We start from the raw sequence: 16594 nt of genomic DNA on the forward strand, positions 1-16594 counted from the left end.
TCGGGGCTGCATAGGTCAACAACAAGCCGGGCTATTTAATGGTCGGGGGCTTAACCCGACCCGGGCTTTGAACTCATGACCGCTCGGTCAGTAGTGATTTATTGCAGCTGGTTACTAGCCAGCTGCGCCACAGCCCGGCCCCTCTTCCAACTCTAGGATTCTAATGTTGCCCCCTCAGTAAAATACAACCTCTAGAATCCATCCAAAGCAAGGCGTTCATTAAACAAAAGGGTCAAAGCTCACTCAGGAGAAGACATAAAATTGACGTGCTGGACCGAAGCCTAGACTGTCTTCATCTTGATTGATCCACGTGCAAAAAAAAAAAAAACCCGAGCCTTTCCCGCCACGCTTCCACCACTTCCGGATCTCATCACAGGAAAGGCGAAAGCTCCCGCTGGACCTCTCGCGAGATGTTGTCTAGAGGAATGATTGACGGGCAGAAAGGGGAATGCGGGGTGTTCCCATTGGCTGAGGTGCGAAAGGGGGCGGCGCTCGGCCGTCCCTGCTTCTCGATTTATCATTGGCCGCGGAGCGGACGATGGACGAGGCGGGCGCGCGTCTTGCCTTCCTATTGGCTAGCCTCCATTTTGGGGTGGGGCGGGGGTGATTTCCGTTTCCGCCGTGGCTTCGACGCGAGGCCTTCAGTCTCGAGGCGCCTCCGAGCGGGAAGCACGCGCCCGCGGCAGCCGTCATGGTGAGGCCTGGTCTGGGCGGGAAAGGGCGCGACCGCATTCATGACCTTCTTCCTTCGTAAAGGGGTCCGAGCAACCATTTTAACGTTCTTTCCTCCCTCCCTCTCAGGTGCTGCTCCACGTGCTGTTCGAGCACGCGGCCGGGTACGCGCTCTTCGCCCTCCGGCAGGTGGAGGAGGTCTCGCTGCTGCTCCCTCAGGTGGGCCCCGCTCTCGTCGCTTCGCCTCGGTTTCCAAAACAACGAGGCTGGGTGGCCATCTGCCGGGAGGGCTCGGGTTGTGCTTTTCCTGCCTGGCAGAACGGCAGTTGGCGTTCTTGACGCTCTTGCTATTTCAGGTTACTGAAATGAAAGCCAATGCTGATAAACATCCATAATACCCTGTTTCCCTGAAAATAAGACACCCCAGAAAATAAGACCTACCCAGTTTTCCCTAAAATAAGACATCCCCAGAAAATAAGACCTAGTTGAGGTTTTGCTGAATTGCTAAATATAAGGCCTCCCCCGAAAGTAAGTTTTTGTTTGGAAGCATGCTCGCCAAACAGAACACTAAAGCATGCAGGATCAGTAAATGTACATACCATAGATTGTTGTACATGGAAATAAAGGTAGTAGCAAGAAATAATAATATAATAATAACTTTATTCTTGTATCCCACCTCCATCTCCCAGAAGGGACTCAGGGCAGCTTACACAGGGATAAGCCCAACAACAACATAAATTTACATACAAACAGAAATTTAAAACAGTAATTTAAAAACAGTATAGCAATAAAATATAATATAGACATTCTTGAAAGGATTCACAGTTTGGTTATGCTGTTTTGTGATGACAAATACTGTACAGTAGATAATAAATTTTCATTTTTAAAAATTCAACCATAAATGTGAATTCGTTTTTGTGGGAAATATAAGACATCCCCTGAAAATAAGACCTAGCGCATCTTTGGGAGCAAAAATTAATATAAGACACTGTCTTATTTTCGGGGAAACAGGGTAATAATAATAATAATAATATTTTTATACCCCGCCCCATCTCCCCGAAGGGACTCGGGGCGGCTTACATGGGGCCTAGCCCGATAAAACAATCAATATCAGTAACACGACTATAAAACAATTAAACCAGTAAAACATCAATAGCAATAAAAAAATTGTTAAAATCGGAAAGAAGCATACAAAAAACATACAATATTAAAACAGGAGACTAATTCATAAAATCCAGAACAGAATGTGCCGGTAGAAATGGACAATAAAGTGCAAAATAGCATTGGCAACATCTCAGAAATGGGGGCTATTATAAAATGGGCAGATGGATCAGTCCAACATCAAATTAGGTGTCAAAGGCCTTTTGGAAGAGCCAGTACAGACATGCACACGAGATACTGTTACATGCAGTCATAGAATCCATAATAATAATAACTACAGTAGAGTCTCACTTATCCAACATAAATGGGCCGGCAGAATGTCGGATAAGCGAATATGTTGGATAATGAGGGATTAAGGAAAAGCCGCTTAAACGTCAAATTATGTTAAGATTTTACAAATTAAGCACCAAAACATCATGTTTAACAACAAATCGGCAGAAAAAGCAGCTCAATACATGGTAACGTTATGTAGTAATTTGCGAATTTAGCACCAAAACATCGCAATGTATTGAAAACATTGGCTACTAACAAATTGACTACAAAATAAAGATAGAATTGCATAAAATGAATTTACAGTAACAACATTGTTGGAAATTAAATCCGTAAAAGTTCAGTCCTTGCTGCCCAGAGAAATAGCTGTGGATCCGAGTGCGAGGCAGACTGCGTTGGATAATCCAGAACATTGGATAAGCGAATGTTGGATAAATGAGACTCTCCTGTACAATGTAAAAAGAAGAGCACGTTGTTAAAGGCGTTCAATTGCAAAAATAAAAAGGAAAAATGTAAAAGCAAAACACCAGGAAGGACTTTCAGATACTGGTGCTACAGGCAGAGCACTTTGTTCTGTGTATATTTTGCAAATGAGCAAACACGCCTTTGAAATGAGTAAATTAAACAATTATATAGCAGTATTAGAAGGGGGCTAAGATGCATTAAATGTGCAAAAAACAGTCGGCCCTTTCTATAGGTGCTAAAATAAACATTCCCATCAACCTATAGTTCTGGGTGTGACAACCTTGTCTAGTGCTCCTAATAGTATTGCATAATAATATTATGCTGTATTAATAATATATCATGCATATATTGATAATATTATAATGTAATAAAATATAATAATACACAATTATAGTTGTGTATTATATATTACATGTAATATTACTAATGTTGCAATATAGTGTGCAATATAGTACAATACAGTAATATATAATGTTTATATTGTGCTATGCTATTAATATTTATTTGTATGTACATAAAACTTGTAAGCTGTCCTTCGGGGTGAGAAGGGCGGGATATAAATGTCGCTAATAATAATAAGTAACAGCATATTGTGATGTTGAACTAAAGTGTGATGTAGAACTCAAAAGAGTAAAAAGCCAATATTGTTTGAGTGAGACATTGGGAAAGAGGAAGCTTAGGCCCATATAATGCAGTTATTTATTTCATTTATCGGACCAGAATTGAACCGAGGGTACAGTTGTAATTATTTAAAAACACAGTTAAAAACTTGGTATCATACTAAATGTCCAGTTGCAGTTATCTGAAGCAGAATATATAATCAAACACAAATTAAATGACTTGACTTTCCTAAAGTGGTGTCCCCCTCAGGAATTTGTTATGTCCTGAAGTGTAACTCTTTAGGGTGGGGTGGGGAGAAGCATACCATAGAATTGTCTGGAGGTCTTAGCAGATTCTGAGATCATTTCCCCTGGTTACAGGTAAGTGAAACTGCAGATATGTGGTTATGGATGACACCTTACTGTATAATAAAGCCAGGAAAACCTCCCTTTGCAGGTGGAGGAGAGTGTGCTGAACCTCGGCAAATTCCTCACCCTTGTGAAGCTGGTGGCCTTCTCCCCGTTCAAGTCTGCCCAGAGTGCCTTGGAAAACATCAATGCCATCTCAGAAGGTGAGCTTCCTCTCTGCTGGTGCTGGGCAGGAGGATCCAAGCCATGCAAGTCTTTATGGCTCGGCCTGGCTTCCTTTCTCCTGGAGGCGGGAGTTACAGAATCATAGAGACCACAAGGGCCATCCAGCCCAACCCCCTTCTTCCAGGCAGAACACAATATCCAAGCATTCCCAACAGATAGCCCTCCAGCTCCTGCTTAAAAATCTCCAGGACCCCCACCCAGAATATTCTACTGCTTAACAGCCCTTTTGATCAGGAATATTACACTGTTGAGAAGCCCTTATCAGGAAGCTCTTCCTAATGTCTTTCCTGTAGTATGAACCCTTTGCTCCATTGTGTCCTGGTCTCTGGAGCAGTGGAACACAAACCTGCTCCCTTCTCAAATACAATGGGGAAAAATAAATTCGTGAAAAATCAGACAATGTAATTTTCTGGATGTATTTTCTCATGTTGTCTCTCATAGTTGAGGTCAACCTATGATGTCAATTACAGGCTTCTCTCATCCTTTTAAGTGGGAATCATAGAATAGTAGAGTTGGAAGAGACCTCATGGGCCATCCAGTCCAACCTTGTACAAGAGAACTTGTACAATTGGTATCTGACTAAATACTTGCTTTCCCCACTGTATAAATGTGGCACTGGAGATGTGCCCCTTGGCTGACCACTTCCACTATCCCAGGCATTGTCAAACTTTGTCCCCTCCAGGTTGAGAGTTGAAGTCCAAAACATCTGGAGGGCTGAAGTTTGCCCATGCCTGGACTAGCCTTTGCTGGGCACAGAGATGATGTATATTGTGAATCTGTCAATCCACTGAAGCTCTCGCTGTCGACACCCTCTCACTGCTGATCTGTGCCAGAAGGAAGGAGAATAGCTTTAGAGTAGTCATGGGCACAACTTGGGCTCTATCAGGTGTTTTGGGCTTCAACTCTCACAATCCCTAACAAGCCAGTAAACATCTGGAGGGCCCAAGTTGGCCCATGTCTGTACTAGTCTTTGCTGTCCCAGATGGTCCACCTCGAAGCTCAAGTCTTGGCCTCTTTCCTTTCTTTGCCTCAGGGATCTTGCATGAAGACCTCCGGCTCCTGCTGGAGACCAACCTGCCGGCCAAAAAGAAGAAGGTCCTTGTTGGGGTTAGTGATGCCAAGATTGGGGCCGCCATCCAGGAGGAGCTGGGCTACCAGTGCCAGACGGGAGGGGTCGTGGCTGAGATCGTTCGAGGTAAGGCCCTTGTCTGAACTCTGGGTTCTTAAGCAAGATGAGTATAGGCAAAACTAGAGTATCTATGATCTCTGCTATAGATAAATATAATGCCCTCTTCTGTTTTTCTAGGCATCCGGTTGCACTTCCACGGTTTGATTAAGGGCTTGACGGCGCAGTCGGCCTCCAAGGCCCAGCTGGGTCTCGGTCACAGCTACTCCCGGGCCAAAGTGAAGTTTAACGTGAACCGAGTGGACAACATGATCATCCAGTCTATCAGCCTCTTGGACCAGTTGGACAAAGACATCAACACCTTCTCCATGCGGGTCAGGTGTGTTGTAAAAAAGTGTGTTTTTATTTTGATTTATAGATGTCATGTTTAACTATGTTTAAAACGGTAAGTATTAGTTACCAGTGCGTGGGGGATGGTAGCCAGCTCAGCATTCTGAGGCAGGTTGCCATAGTAACGAGGGCGAAGCCAACCGCCGTTTGGAGGAAAAGGAGGGAATGTTTTAAAAACAGTTTAGTCTGTTATTTGAGTCACAGGGAAGACACTGGTTCCAGGTTAGGGAAACCAGGGAAGCTCAGATCTCTAGTTGTGTCAAATTAAGCAAGTTAAGTGACTTGTTTGGTTTATTCGTAGAGTCTGAGTAGTAAGGGGAAGCAATCCCAGTTAGATCCAAAGTGATCAGTTGATAGCTTTGGTTGTAAGAGGAGAAAAAGGTTTAGACTGCTCAAGGAAAGGAGAAAGTATTTTGAAAGTGGATTCATCATAAGTTATATTTGCAACTGATTAAGAAAGTTTAACTCTGAGAAACAACATTGTAACCACTAAGCTCTGTGCCTGAAATAAACGTATTATTGTTCTTTCAACATCCAAGCCTCTGTCACACATATTCTAAACTAAGTAACGCTACCATCTAAAGAGAATAAAAAGAAAGATAAAAAAAAATTCCCCTCTGCCTGAAATCTCCACATGCGTCAAATAGTCCTTAAGGTGTGCTTGACTGGCGGTGAAAGAGAGTCTTCTGCCCAGTCTCCCTGCGCTTACCACAGGCAGCGTGGCTCCAGCGCTGACTGTATAGAAAGGGGAGATACAGCACCGAAGTCCCTGCATACACCTCAGCCAGGCTGCCTCTCTCACCTGGGCTGTATTGTTAGCAAGGGCACAAACCTTCAAAGGAGATGTTCTTGGGCTCAAGTCCCTTGGCACGTAGAACTGTGTAAATCTGTGATGGGTGAAGGTGATCAAGCGCCAGGCCTGCTTCTTCCCCGTTCCCCAACCCTGCTGTTTTTTCCTCCTCCAGAGAGTGGTACGGCTATCATTTCCCAGAGTTGATCAAGATCGTGAGCGACAACTATACCTATTGCCGCCTGGCCAAACTCATCCGCAACCGGAAGGAGCTGAGCGAGGAGAGCCTGGAGGCGCTGGAGGAGGTGGTGATGGACAGCGCCAAGGCCCAGGCCATCCTGGAGGCCTCCCGCTCCTCCATGGGTCAGTGGCCAGGAAGTTGGGGGAAACCTGGAGCAAGATTGTCCTGATGGGGGGAGGGGGGGGCTCTTCTTCTTAACAGGGATTTCTTAGGTTTATTACAGGCATGGGCAAACTTGGGCCCTCCTTCCAGGTGTTTTGGACTTCAGGTCCTACCTTTCCCAACAGCCTCAGGTCCTTTCCTTTTCACCCCCAGCCGCTTAAGCGGCTGGGGGTGAAAAGGAAGGGGCCTGAGGCTGTTAGAAATGGTGAGAATTGAAGTCCCAAACACCTGGAAGGAGGGCCCAAGTTTGCCCATGCCTGTCCTATAGGATAATGAAGAGATCCAGGGGCCGGATTGGGCTTCTGGATAACCTAGTCGTTCCTTCAAAATTGTATGGTTTCCTACAATTCATGTAGTTGTCTGATACCCTCAGTTGCTCAGTTTGAAAGCTGGCTACCTTCAAGCAGTTACATGGCTGTGCGGAAGCCTGAGGCATCCGACCAAAATATTTAGTGGACAGTTTAGAGCAGGGGTCCCCAAACCTTTTAAACAGGGGGCCAGTTCACGGTCCCTCAGACCGTTGGAGGGCTGGACCATAGTTGAAAAAAAACCCCCCTATAAACAAATTTCTATGCACACTGCACATCTCTTATTTTGAAGTAAAAAAAAACAAAACGGGAACAAATACAGCCTCAATGTTAATCATAATCATAATCAAAATAAAGAGGGTTGGATGAGACCCCTTGGGCCATTTAGTCCAACCCCCTTCTACCTTTGTGCACCAAAATTGCAAGCAAAGCACCCCTGACAGATGGCCACCCAGCCGCAATGTTAATAATAATAATAGAGTTGGAAGGAGACCCCTTAGGCCATTTAGTTCAACCCTCCTCTGCCTTTGTGCACCAAAAGCACAAGCAAAGCACCCCTGACAGATGGCCACCCAGCCTCAATGTTGTTAATCATCATCATCATCATACATCACACAGTCCTAAACACTGGGGAAGTGTTCAACTTATGATTTTATGATACAAAATCCAGCATATATATATCTCGTTTGCTGTGTTATACTGTGTCTTTGTGTCAATAATAATAATAATAAAGAGGATTGGAAAAAACCCCTTAGGCCATTTAGTCCAACCCCTTCTGCCTTTGTGCACCAAAAGCACTCGCAAAGCACCCCTTAATAATGAATTATTAATTAAAAAAATTAAAATACTATTATAAACAAGCAAAGCTTTGGAAGGCATGAGGGAGGAGGCGGGAAAGGCATGTGTGGTGGAGGAGGGAGTAGCCACTGCTGTGGGGGGCTAGATAAATGGCTTTGATGGGCCGCATGTGGCCCCCGGGCCTTCGTTTGGGCACCCCTGGTTTAGAGCATAAGTGGGTTCTTTAAAGTGCCGTGTTGCCTGCTTTGATTCTGCCACTGCAAATGGGTTTGTTTCTGGGTTATAAATGTCATTTCTTAATCGGTTGTATCATAAAAACTTGGGAAACGTTTATTAAACTGCAAAAAAAAAATGTTCTTGTCGGAGGGACATCTTATAGCACATTTTGCTATAGTTTTTCAGTGAATATCTTAAGAGTCTCAACCAATTCAACCTAGTTTCAGCCACAAAAACAGCTGGAGGAAAACTCGTAGCGTCTCCGACCGAGCACTGGTTAAACCGCAATTAAGGCAGGCAGGAAGGCTTTCGCGACTGCAACTAATAGATTATCAGAGTTGTTCCGGGTTGTCGGGGAGCTCCTTCGCCCCCCTGAGGTGGGTGAGTTCTCCGAGAACTTGACAACTTGGTGCAGCGAGTTCACGCACTGTTTTGCAGACAAAGTCGCTCGGACATGTTCCAACTTGGATACCAGTTTAAATGCATTGTCAGAGGAGGTAACTGAGGCACCTGTCTGTTTTATTTTGTGGGATTCGTTCCAGCTTGTTTGTCCTGAAGACGTGGACAGGATCCTTGGGGCTGTGAGGGCAACCACTTGTGCTTTGGATCCTTGTCCCTCCTGGCTAGTTAAACTGGCCAGCGGCGGGTTGGTTGATTGGTTTGTGGCTATCATAAACACCTCTTTGGTCCAAGGGAAATCCCCAAAAGGCCTTAAACAGGCTATAGTGAGACCGATATTGAAAAAGACCTCCCTTGACCCTTCGGTTTTGGGTAACTACAGACCAATTTCTAACCTGTTGGGCGCTAGAGCGGGTGTTCACTTCCCAGCTTCAGGGATTCCTAGAGGACACTGACTTCCTTGACCAGTCACAGCCTGGTTTCAGGCGTGGGCACAGTACCGAGATAGCTTTGGTTGCCTTGGTGGATGACCTCCACAGAGAACTGGACAGGGGAAGTGTGAGCCTGTATTATTATTATTATTGTATGACACAGCAAACAAGATAGATATGCTGGATTTCATATCACAAAATCACAAGTCGAACACTTCCCAAGTGTCTAGGACTGTGTGATGTATTTTCGGATGATGCGCACAGATCCCAATAGGGTGGCCTTTTGCAGTTGACAGATCGTAATTTTGTCAATGTCTATTGTTTCCAAATGCCGGCTGAGATCTTTTGGCACGGCACCCAGTGTGCCCATCATGACCGGGACCACCTGCACTGGTTTCTGCCAGAGTCTTTGCAGTTCAATCTTGAGGTCCTGATAGCGGCTTTTTCCTGTTGTTTTTCTTCAATGCGACTGTCACCTGGGATGGCAACATCAATGATCCAAACTTTTTTCTTTTCCACAACTGTGATGTCTGGTGTGTTGTGTGGCAGAACTTTGTCAGTCTGGATTCGGAAGTCCCACAGTATCTTTGCATGCTCATTTTCCAATACTTTTGCAGGTTTGTGATCCCACCAGTTCTTTGCTGCAGGGAGGTGGTACTTCAGCCATAAATTCCAATGAATCATTTGGGCCACATAGTTGTGCCTCTGTAGTCTGTGCAATTTTCTTACAGCAGCTGAGGATATGATCCATGGTTTCGTCGGTTTCCTTGCACAGTCTGCATTTTAGGTCATCAGCTGATTTTTCGATCTTGGCCTAAATTGCCTTTGTCCTGATGGCTTTCTCCTGGGCTGCAAGGATCAGGCCTTCTGCCTCCTTCTTCAGAGTCCCATTCGTGAGCCAGAGCCAGGTCTTCTCCTTGTCAGCTTTTCCTTCAATTTTGTCAAGGAACTTTCCATGCAATGTTTTGTTGTTATTATTATCATTATTAAAAATGAAATTTCTAGAGTGGAACAACTATTTTCAAAGTAAGGACCGCACAATTAAACAGGAGATACTTTCAAACCAGAAACAGATCCCCCCCCCCCCCCCAAATTGTGTTACAGTGGAATTAGGAATTTCTTCCTAATGTTCAGGTGGAATCTTCTTTTGTGTAATGTGTTATCAAGACCCAGGTCAGGATTCTATGGCTGCTCAACCTCCCAAGCCGCAAGCAAAGGCTGTTTTCTTTTCGGTGTGTTCCTGCTCTTCTTATCTCTCTTTATCCCAATCTTCTGCAGGAATGGACATCTCCCCCATCGACCTCATCAACATCGAGAGCTTCTCCAGACGAGTGATCTCCCTCTCGGAGTACCGCAAAGGCCTGCAGGAGTATCTGCGTTCGAAGATGAGCCAGGTGGCCCCCAGCCTGTCAGCCCTGATAGGGGAAGTGGTAAGTGCTGAAAGGGGGGGGGGGAGGGACCTGACACCTCCCATCACTGGCGACAGAGATGATGTGCATTGTGAATCTGTCAATCCACTGAAGCTCTCGCTGTCGACACCCTCTCACTGCTGATCTGTGCCAGAAGGAAGGGGAGAATAGCTCTAGAGCAGGCATGGTCCAACTTGGGCCCTCCTTCCAGGTGTTTTGGACTTCAACTCCCACCATTCCTAACAGCCTCAGGCCCCTTCCTTTGCACCCCCAGCCGCTTAAGCGGCTGGGGGTGCAAAGGAAGGGGCCTGAGGCTGTTAGGAATGGTGGGAGTGGAAGTCCAAAACACTTAAGAGGGCCCAAGTTGACCATACCTGCTCCGGATGCTCGTAAGGTGTGTGTTTATATTTGTATCACCTTTCTAATTTGCCACGCAGGTGGGCGCCCGCCTCATCTCCCACGCCGGCAGCCTGACCAACCTGGCCAAGTACCCTGCCTCCACGGTGCAAATCCTGGGCGCGGAGAAAGCCCTGTTCAGGTACAGCGGTGGGGCGGCTGCAGTGATGGCAGGGCTCTGGGGTGCCAGGCAGGAAACATGGGCTCCATTATCTGGGGCCATGTTAGTGATGGGCTTGGCCCCCAGCCTCTGAGCAGCCTCCCCAGGCAATCCCTTCCCCTTTGTGTGGCAGGTTAGCTATTTCTTTTTGGGGCTGGGGAGGAGAGTTGGATGCCAGGTGGATATGGGGCTTGTTTGTGGGGCTGGCAGGGCTGCAACCTTCTGGGACTAAGGCACACGGGTCAAATTCAAGTTTCTCTAGATGCTGAACTACAACTCCTATGTTCCTCTTCATCCTTCGACATCATGACAAGTGCAGATGGTAGTAAGGATACAGGAATCTGTATCTTGGTTCTGATTAGTCAAGTTAATAGGGTTTGAATGTAGATATAGATACAAGGCTTATGGATAGGTTGTCCTTTAACCTTTCCCCAACCTCAGAGCCACAAGTGCTGTTGGGTTATACTCCCCATAATCCCCTGTTTACATGGCGGATAATCAAAAGTCATGGGAGTTGTTGTTCAATAACATCCGGGGACCCAAAGTGGGTAAAGGCTAAACAGCACTGACCACTATGTTAAAAAAAAAATCTTCCTGACCTCTAGCAAGAGTGATTTCAAAAACTGGAATGGAAACAATTCATAAAGATGGAACCTTTCGCACAATGGCATATGAGCATATCAGGGACACAATAAAACAACTAAAAGTGGCTCTCAGGTGGTTGCCGGGCCTTGTCTCCAAGGAGGACTTGAGTAAAATATTATTGTCCTCTAGCGAGGGTAATTTGCAGGATTTAAAGGTGTAGCCTATGAGCAAATCCAGAAACATTAGTGAGGGAAAGTGGAGCTCCACTTTGAAGAACAATTACCACCACCACCACATATAATGAAATTAATTCAATTTCCGAAATGTATTTCCGAAATAAATTTAAGTCCGGGGAATGAACCATTTGATTTAGAAAATATGATGACATAAACTGTAGCAAATGAAATAAAATCCAAATAATAATAGTAAATAAATGATTTTTTTTTAAAAAAAGAGCATCTAGGAAAAGAAAGATCAAAGCAGAAGTGTTACAAGCTGTGATGGTGGTGGTGGTGGTGATAATGATGTGAGGAACGGAATTCTCAGAAATGGCTGAAAGCATTTGTAAGAGTTAAGGAAGTGTAAGCCTATGGATTCAATGGTCCTTTGAAGGCAACCATGATAAGGCTAATGTGGTCCTCCATTAAATTGAGTTTTAACACTCCTGGTCTATGGGATCCTGCTTCTCTTTGATCTTCCAAGGGAGAAAGAGGAGGAAAAACCAAGTAATAACAACATTTACAACCTCTGAGGATGCCTGCCAGAGACGTGGGTGAAACATCAGGAGAGAATGCTTCTGATGGCCATACAGCCCATAAAACTCACAGTAACCCAATAACAACATTGACTCTCTTCTGCATTCCAGGGCATTGAAGACCCGTGGAAACACCCCCAAGTATGGCCTGATATTCCACTCCACCTTCATTGGCCGGGCAGCAGCCAAGAACAAGGGGCGTATCTCCCGCTACCTGGCCAACAAGTGCACCATTGCCTCCCGCGTTGACTGCTTCTCAGGTGAGGTCAGGGGACCCCCTTCATTCATTCCCTCCAAGCTGAAGAGCCTTTTGGGAAGAATCAAGCCACCCAGGAGCTTTGCTGTGATGCTTACATTTTTCGTCAACAGTATTTCACAATAGTGAATGGTGACGCATCAGATCTGAGCAAAGCCTGCTGTACGCAGATTATTGGGGAGGAGGGGCTAGAGGACTTCCCACTGACCTACTTTAGTGGGTTCCCCAGAAATAAGACCTAACCAGAAAATGTTTGTAATAGAAACCCTTCCCCAAATATAAATCTCAGTTAAAATAGTCAGCCAGATAGACGTATTCACCGGCAGTACATTCATTGCAACACACGAAAGATACTGAATTTAAAAATAATAGTAATGTATAATTAAGTGGAAATAATACTATTGACATTATTAATACTTAAAATAAATGATAAAATAAACTATGCCATGTAATACGATTTTTGTTCCTGGGTTATAAGTGCCAATTCCTAATTGGTTCTGTCATAAAAATACGGGAAAAAATTATAGTAGGGACATCCTGCTATAGTACATTTTGCTCTGGTTTTCCAATAAATATCTCAGCACCTCAACCAATTCAACCTAGTCTGTGGCAGCCACAAAAACAAAATTTCTGGAGTAGAACCACTACTTTCAAAGTAAGTGCTGCATAATTATACAGGAAATAGCTCTTTCACACTAGGAACAAAACATTTTTCAAATTTTGCTGCATAGTGGTATTATTTAAGTACAGTAGAGTCTCACTTATCCAAGCCTCTGGATAATCCAAGCAATTTTTGTAGTCAATGTTTTCAATATATCGGGTTATTTTGGTGCTAAATTCATAAATACAGTAATTACAACATAACATTACTGCGTATTGAACTACTTTTTCTGTCAAATTTGTTGTATAACATGAAGTTTTGGTGCTTAATTTGTAAAATCATGACCTAATTTGATGTTTAATAGGCTTTTCCTTAATCCCTCCTTATTATCCAAGATATTCGCTTATCCAAGCTTCTGCCGGCCCGTTTAGCTTGGATAAGTGAGACTCTACTGTATTTGTAGAAATGAAGCAGGCCTGTTTGGGCAAGAGGTAAATGCCTATCTGTGTAAATCGATGAATGTGAGATCAATCAGAGTATAGACACAAAAAACAGTTTGTGTCTTAATACACATTTTCACAATTCAGTAAATGGTGTGCTGTGGCGGATGTACTTAATGCTGTTGTGTGAAATAAATGTTTTCTGCAGTTTTTGGTGCTTGCAGGGCTAAGCTTGTAATGCAGGCATGGGCCAACTTGGGCCCTCCAGGTGTTTTGGACTTCAACTCCCACAATCCCTAACAGCCTACCGGCTGTTAGGGATTGTGGGAGTTGAAGTCCAAAACACCTGGAGGGCCCAAGTTGGCCCATGCCTGCCCTAATGTGTCTTTTGGAGAAACGACATGGTTGTTTTTGGAGGAAAATACGCTACAATCCTGCCTTTCCTCCGCAGAGGTTCCAACCAGCGTCTTTGGGGAAAAGCTCCGAGAGCAAGTGGAGGAGCGGCTGGCTTTCTATGAAACGGGGCAGGCTCCGCGCAAGAACCTGGACGTCATGAAGGAAGCTGTAGAGGAGGTAAGGAAGGGGCAAAAAGGGCATCTGTGTGTGTGTTTGGGGGCGGGGGAAATGGCCAGAATTGGATGTGATGAGGAATTCCAGGCCTGACACATCTGCTGTGGAGGCAAAAGCTGATTTAATGAGCCTGATCCAACACTGGCCTCGAGGTGAAACCCACGCTCCCCTCTGGGTCCTCGGGGTGGGTGACAATAAGACTCTGCTTCCCTCTTCGCAGGCGACAGAAGTCGTGGCCGAGATCAAGAGGAAGATGGAGAAGAAAGAGAAGAAGAAGCGGAAGCGGGAGAAGAAGCGGCTGGAGGCTTTGGCTGCAGCAGCTGAAGAACAGGCGGAAAACTCGGTGCTGGAGGAGACGGCGGAGGTGAGGCAGGCTCAGCACCAGTGGGGAGAGAACGGAAGCAATTGAGGAATATTGTGATGGAGATAGTATTTTTGTTGTATTTTTATGCCATTTCTTCCTGGAGTGGGACCTGAATTAGCTGCTCAGCGTCATGGGCTGCTCTTGGCAAAGGCAGAAAGAGCATTTTGTTCTCTTTGAATCAGAGCCATTGAGCTTATTTTCACTGAGGGCTACAACAGCCTTTTGGCTGCCTTCAAAAGGCTATTGGATCAGTGGATTGAGACTTTGTGGATACAGAGCACCACCTTTTTTACATAGTTGTCACTGTCATGTGGACAACTTCAACAGAAAGGAAGAAACCATGAAAATGAACAAAATCTGGCTACCAGTATTACAAAACTCCAAAATCAAAACAGTAGATGGGAACCAACACAATGAGGACTTGACTGAACAAAGGATGCCCCCAGGCAAGGGACAAAACATTTCCAGTGCCAATTAGGGTGATTAACTGAAACATTAATGCTGGCTCCCAGTGACAAAGAACTCTTGCCACACCTTGGACTCTACACAGATATATATTCTTTCCTTTCCTGACTTAGTTTATCCATACCTCACAACCTCTGAGGATGCCTGCCATAGATGTGGGCGAAACGTCAGGAGAGAATGCTTCTGGAACATGGCCACACAGCCCGAAAGACATACAACAACACTGCTCTTTAGTTTCTACTCCTGGATGTTTATTTATTTATAGTAGAGTCTCACTTATCCAAGCCTCTGGATAATCCAAGCCATTTTTGTAGTCAATGTTTTCAATATATCGTGATATTTTGGTGCTAAATTCATAAATACAGTAATTACAACATAACATTACTGCGTATTAAACTACTTTTTCTGTCAAATTTGTTGTATAACATGATGTTTTGGTGCTTAATTTGTAAAATCATAACCTAATTTGATGTTTAATAGGCTTTTCCTTGATCTCTCCTTATTATCCAACATATTCGCTTATCCAAGCTTCTGCCGGCCCATTTAGCTTGGATAAGTGAGACTCTACTGTATTTACAACATTTTTACCCTGTCTTTCTCACTCGAGGGGACTCAAGGTGGCTTACAATTGGCAAAATTCAGTTGGCTGTGGCGCAGACTGGTTAGCAGCCAGCTGCAACAATTCACTCTGACCAAGAGGTCATGAGTTCGAGGCCAGCCCGTGCCTGCATCTGTCTCTGTTCTATGTTATGGCATTGAATGTTTGCCTTATATGTGTAATGTGATCCACCCTGAGTTCCCCTTCAGGATGAGAAGGGCAGAATATAAATACTGTAAATAAATAAGTAAATAAATGCCTAAAACAAAATTCAGTAAAAATGTTCTTGAAGGACAACTCCCACCACTTGATTATCTGCTGTGCAGACTGGGGATAATGGGAATTGCAGCCCAACAGCACTTCTTGCTCTGAGGGTGGAGAAAGGCTAAAGGACATTTTGAAACCAGATATCATTTCCTCAAGCTTTGTATCTCAATTTGACCTTGACTAAACAGAGCAAATGGCAGCCTTCCAGATGTTATTGTATCCTAACTCCCATCAGCTTCTAGTCATGATGTCTGATGAGGAATACAGGAGTTGTAGTTCAATATCTGGGGAGTCACAGAAAAATGACATTGTCCCATGAGCCTTGAGTTTCACACATGTTCTTTAAGAACAGCAACTTCTGGCAAGACATATTTATTCAGACAATTTACTTTGCTGCAGTCTAGCTATATCAGGCTCCTAATACATATACCCCTTTTTTTCTCGTTTATCAGGAAAATGAGGCTGAGCCCAAAAAGAAGAAAAAGAGGAAGCGCCAGGAGATGGAAGACGCAGACTTGGAAGCAGCCGAGAACGGCCTGGAAGACGAAGAGCCCTCCCCCAAGAAGAAGAAGAAGAAGAAGAAAGTGGCTGTAACGGAGAGCCCCCCACCCAAGGTGAAAAAGACAAAAAAGAAAAAGGCCAGAGCGGAGGAGGAAGAAGAGGAGGAAGAGGATGAGGACTAGCATGCCAGGTTCTAGGAAGCCCCCACCCCTTCTGAAAACATGACTTTGGGGGACAGGAGAGTGAGCCTTCCTTCTGTCTCTAGGCAACTGAATGTCTCCTGCCAAGCTGGGAAGCAAGTGGGCAAATGGCCAGCCGGGGAGAGGGGCCTGGGGCAGGCAGGGCTGTCTGGCCAGTCACTCAAGGAAGGGCCCTGTGCTCCAAGGCAGAGCAGGGCTGCTCCTTCTGTCAGGAACGCTTAGCATTATGAGAAGAGGGCTGCCTCGCAAGTGCCTGTGCTGGCTACGCAACAGGAGCATTTAACATTTTGCATAGTTACAATAACAATAAAATGTTTGGGCTTTTTTGCAGCAGTTTTACTCCGTGCTATCCTTGAGGTTAAGAATACTACCCTTGTGTAGGACAAAAGTAAAAAAGCTTCCAGGT

The 16594-nt window shown here is 44.9% G+C and overlaps 1 protein-coding gene and 3 non-coding genes across 4 annotated transcripts; all 4 read left to right on the forward strand.

Annotated features, from left to right (window-relative positions):
• The first annotated feature begins 541 nt into the window (after positions 1-541).
• On the forward strand, positions 542-16518 carry nop56 (NOP56 ribonucleoprotein). Its single transcript, XM_062983631.1, has 12 exons — positions 542-694; positions 802-891; positions 3625-3739; positions 4795-4956; positions 5068-5266; positions 6243-6430; positions 9901-10052; positions 10469-10569; positions 12038-12186; positions 13675-13796; positions 14014-14157; positions 15940-16518. Exons 1-12 carry the CDS (start codon positions 692-694, stop codon positions 16168-16170), a joined length of 1656 nt encoding a protein of 551 aa, XP_062839701.1. The 5' UTR covers positions 542-691; the 3' UTR covers positions 16171-16518.
• Positions 5970-6109, forward strand: LOC134299830 (small nucleolar RNA SNORA51). Its single transcript, XR_010007069.1, has one exon. It is a non-coding gene; the product is annotated as a small nucleolar RNA SNORA51 (small nucleolar RNA).
• Positions 12265-12336, forward strand: LOC134299828 (small nucleolar RNA SNORD56). Its single transcript, XR_010007067.1, has one exon. It is a non-coding gene; the product is annotated as a small nucleolar RNA SNORD56 (small nucleolar RNA).
• Positions 13859-13930, forward strand: LOC134299826 (small nucleolar RNA SNORD57). Its single transcript, XR_010007066.1, has one exon. It is a non-coding gene; the product is annotated as a small nucleolar RNA SNORD57 (small nucleolar RNA).
• Positions 16519-16594: the final 76 nt, after the last annotated feature.

This window comes from Anolis carolinensis, chromosome 5, assembly GCF_035594765.1.
Source record: "Anolis carolinensis isolate JA03-04 chromosome 5, rAnoCar3.1.pri, whole genome shotgun sequence".
Lineage (NCBI taxonomy): Eukaryota > Metazoa > Chordata > Lepidosauria > Squamata > Dactyloidae > Anolis > Anolis carolinensis.

What these genes read in the sequence shown, in the direction of transcription:
- nop56 (XM_062983631.1), top strand. An exon ending in CATCAATGCCATCTCAGAAG is followed by an intron (nt 3,740 to 4,794) that starts GTGAGCTTCCTC and finishes TCTTTGCCTCAG; the next exon opens with GGATCTTGCATGAAGACCTC. An exon ending in CAGCCCTGATAGGGGAAGTG is followed by an intron (nt 10,053 to 10,468) that starts GTAAGTGCTGAA and finishes TTTGCCACGCAG; the next exon opens with GTGGGCGCCCGCCTCATCTC.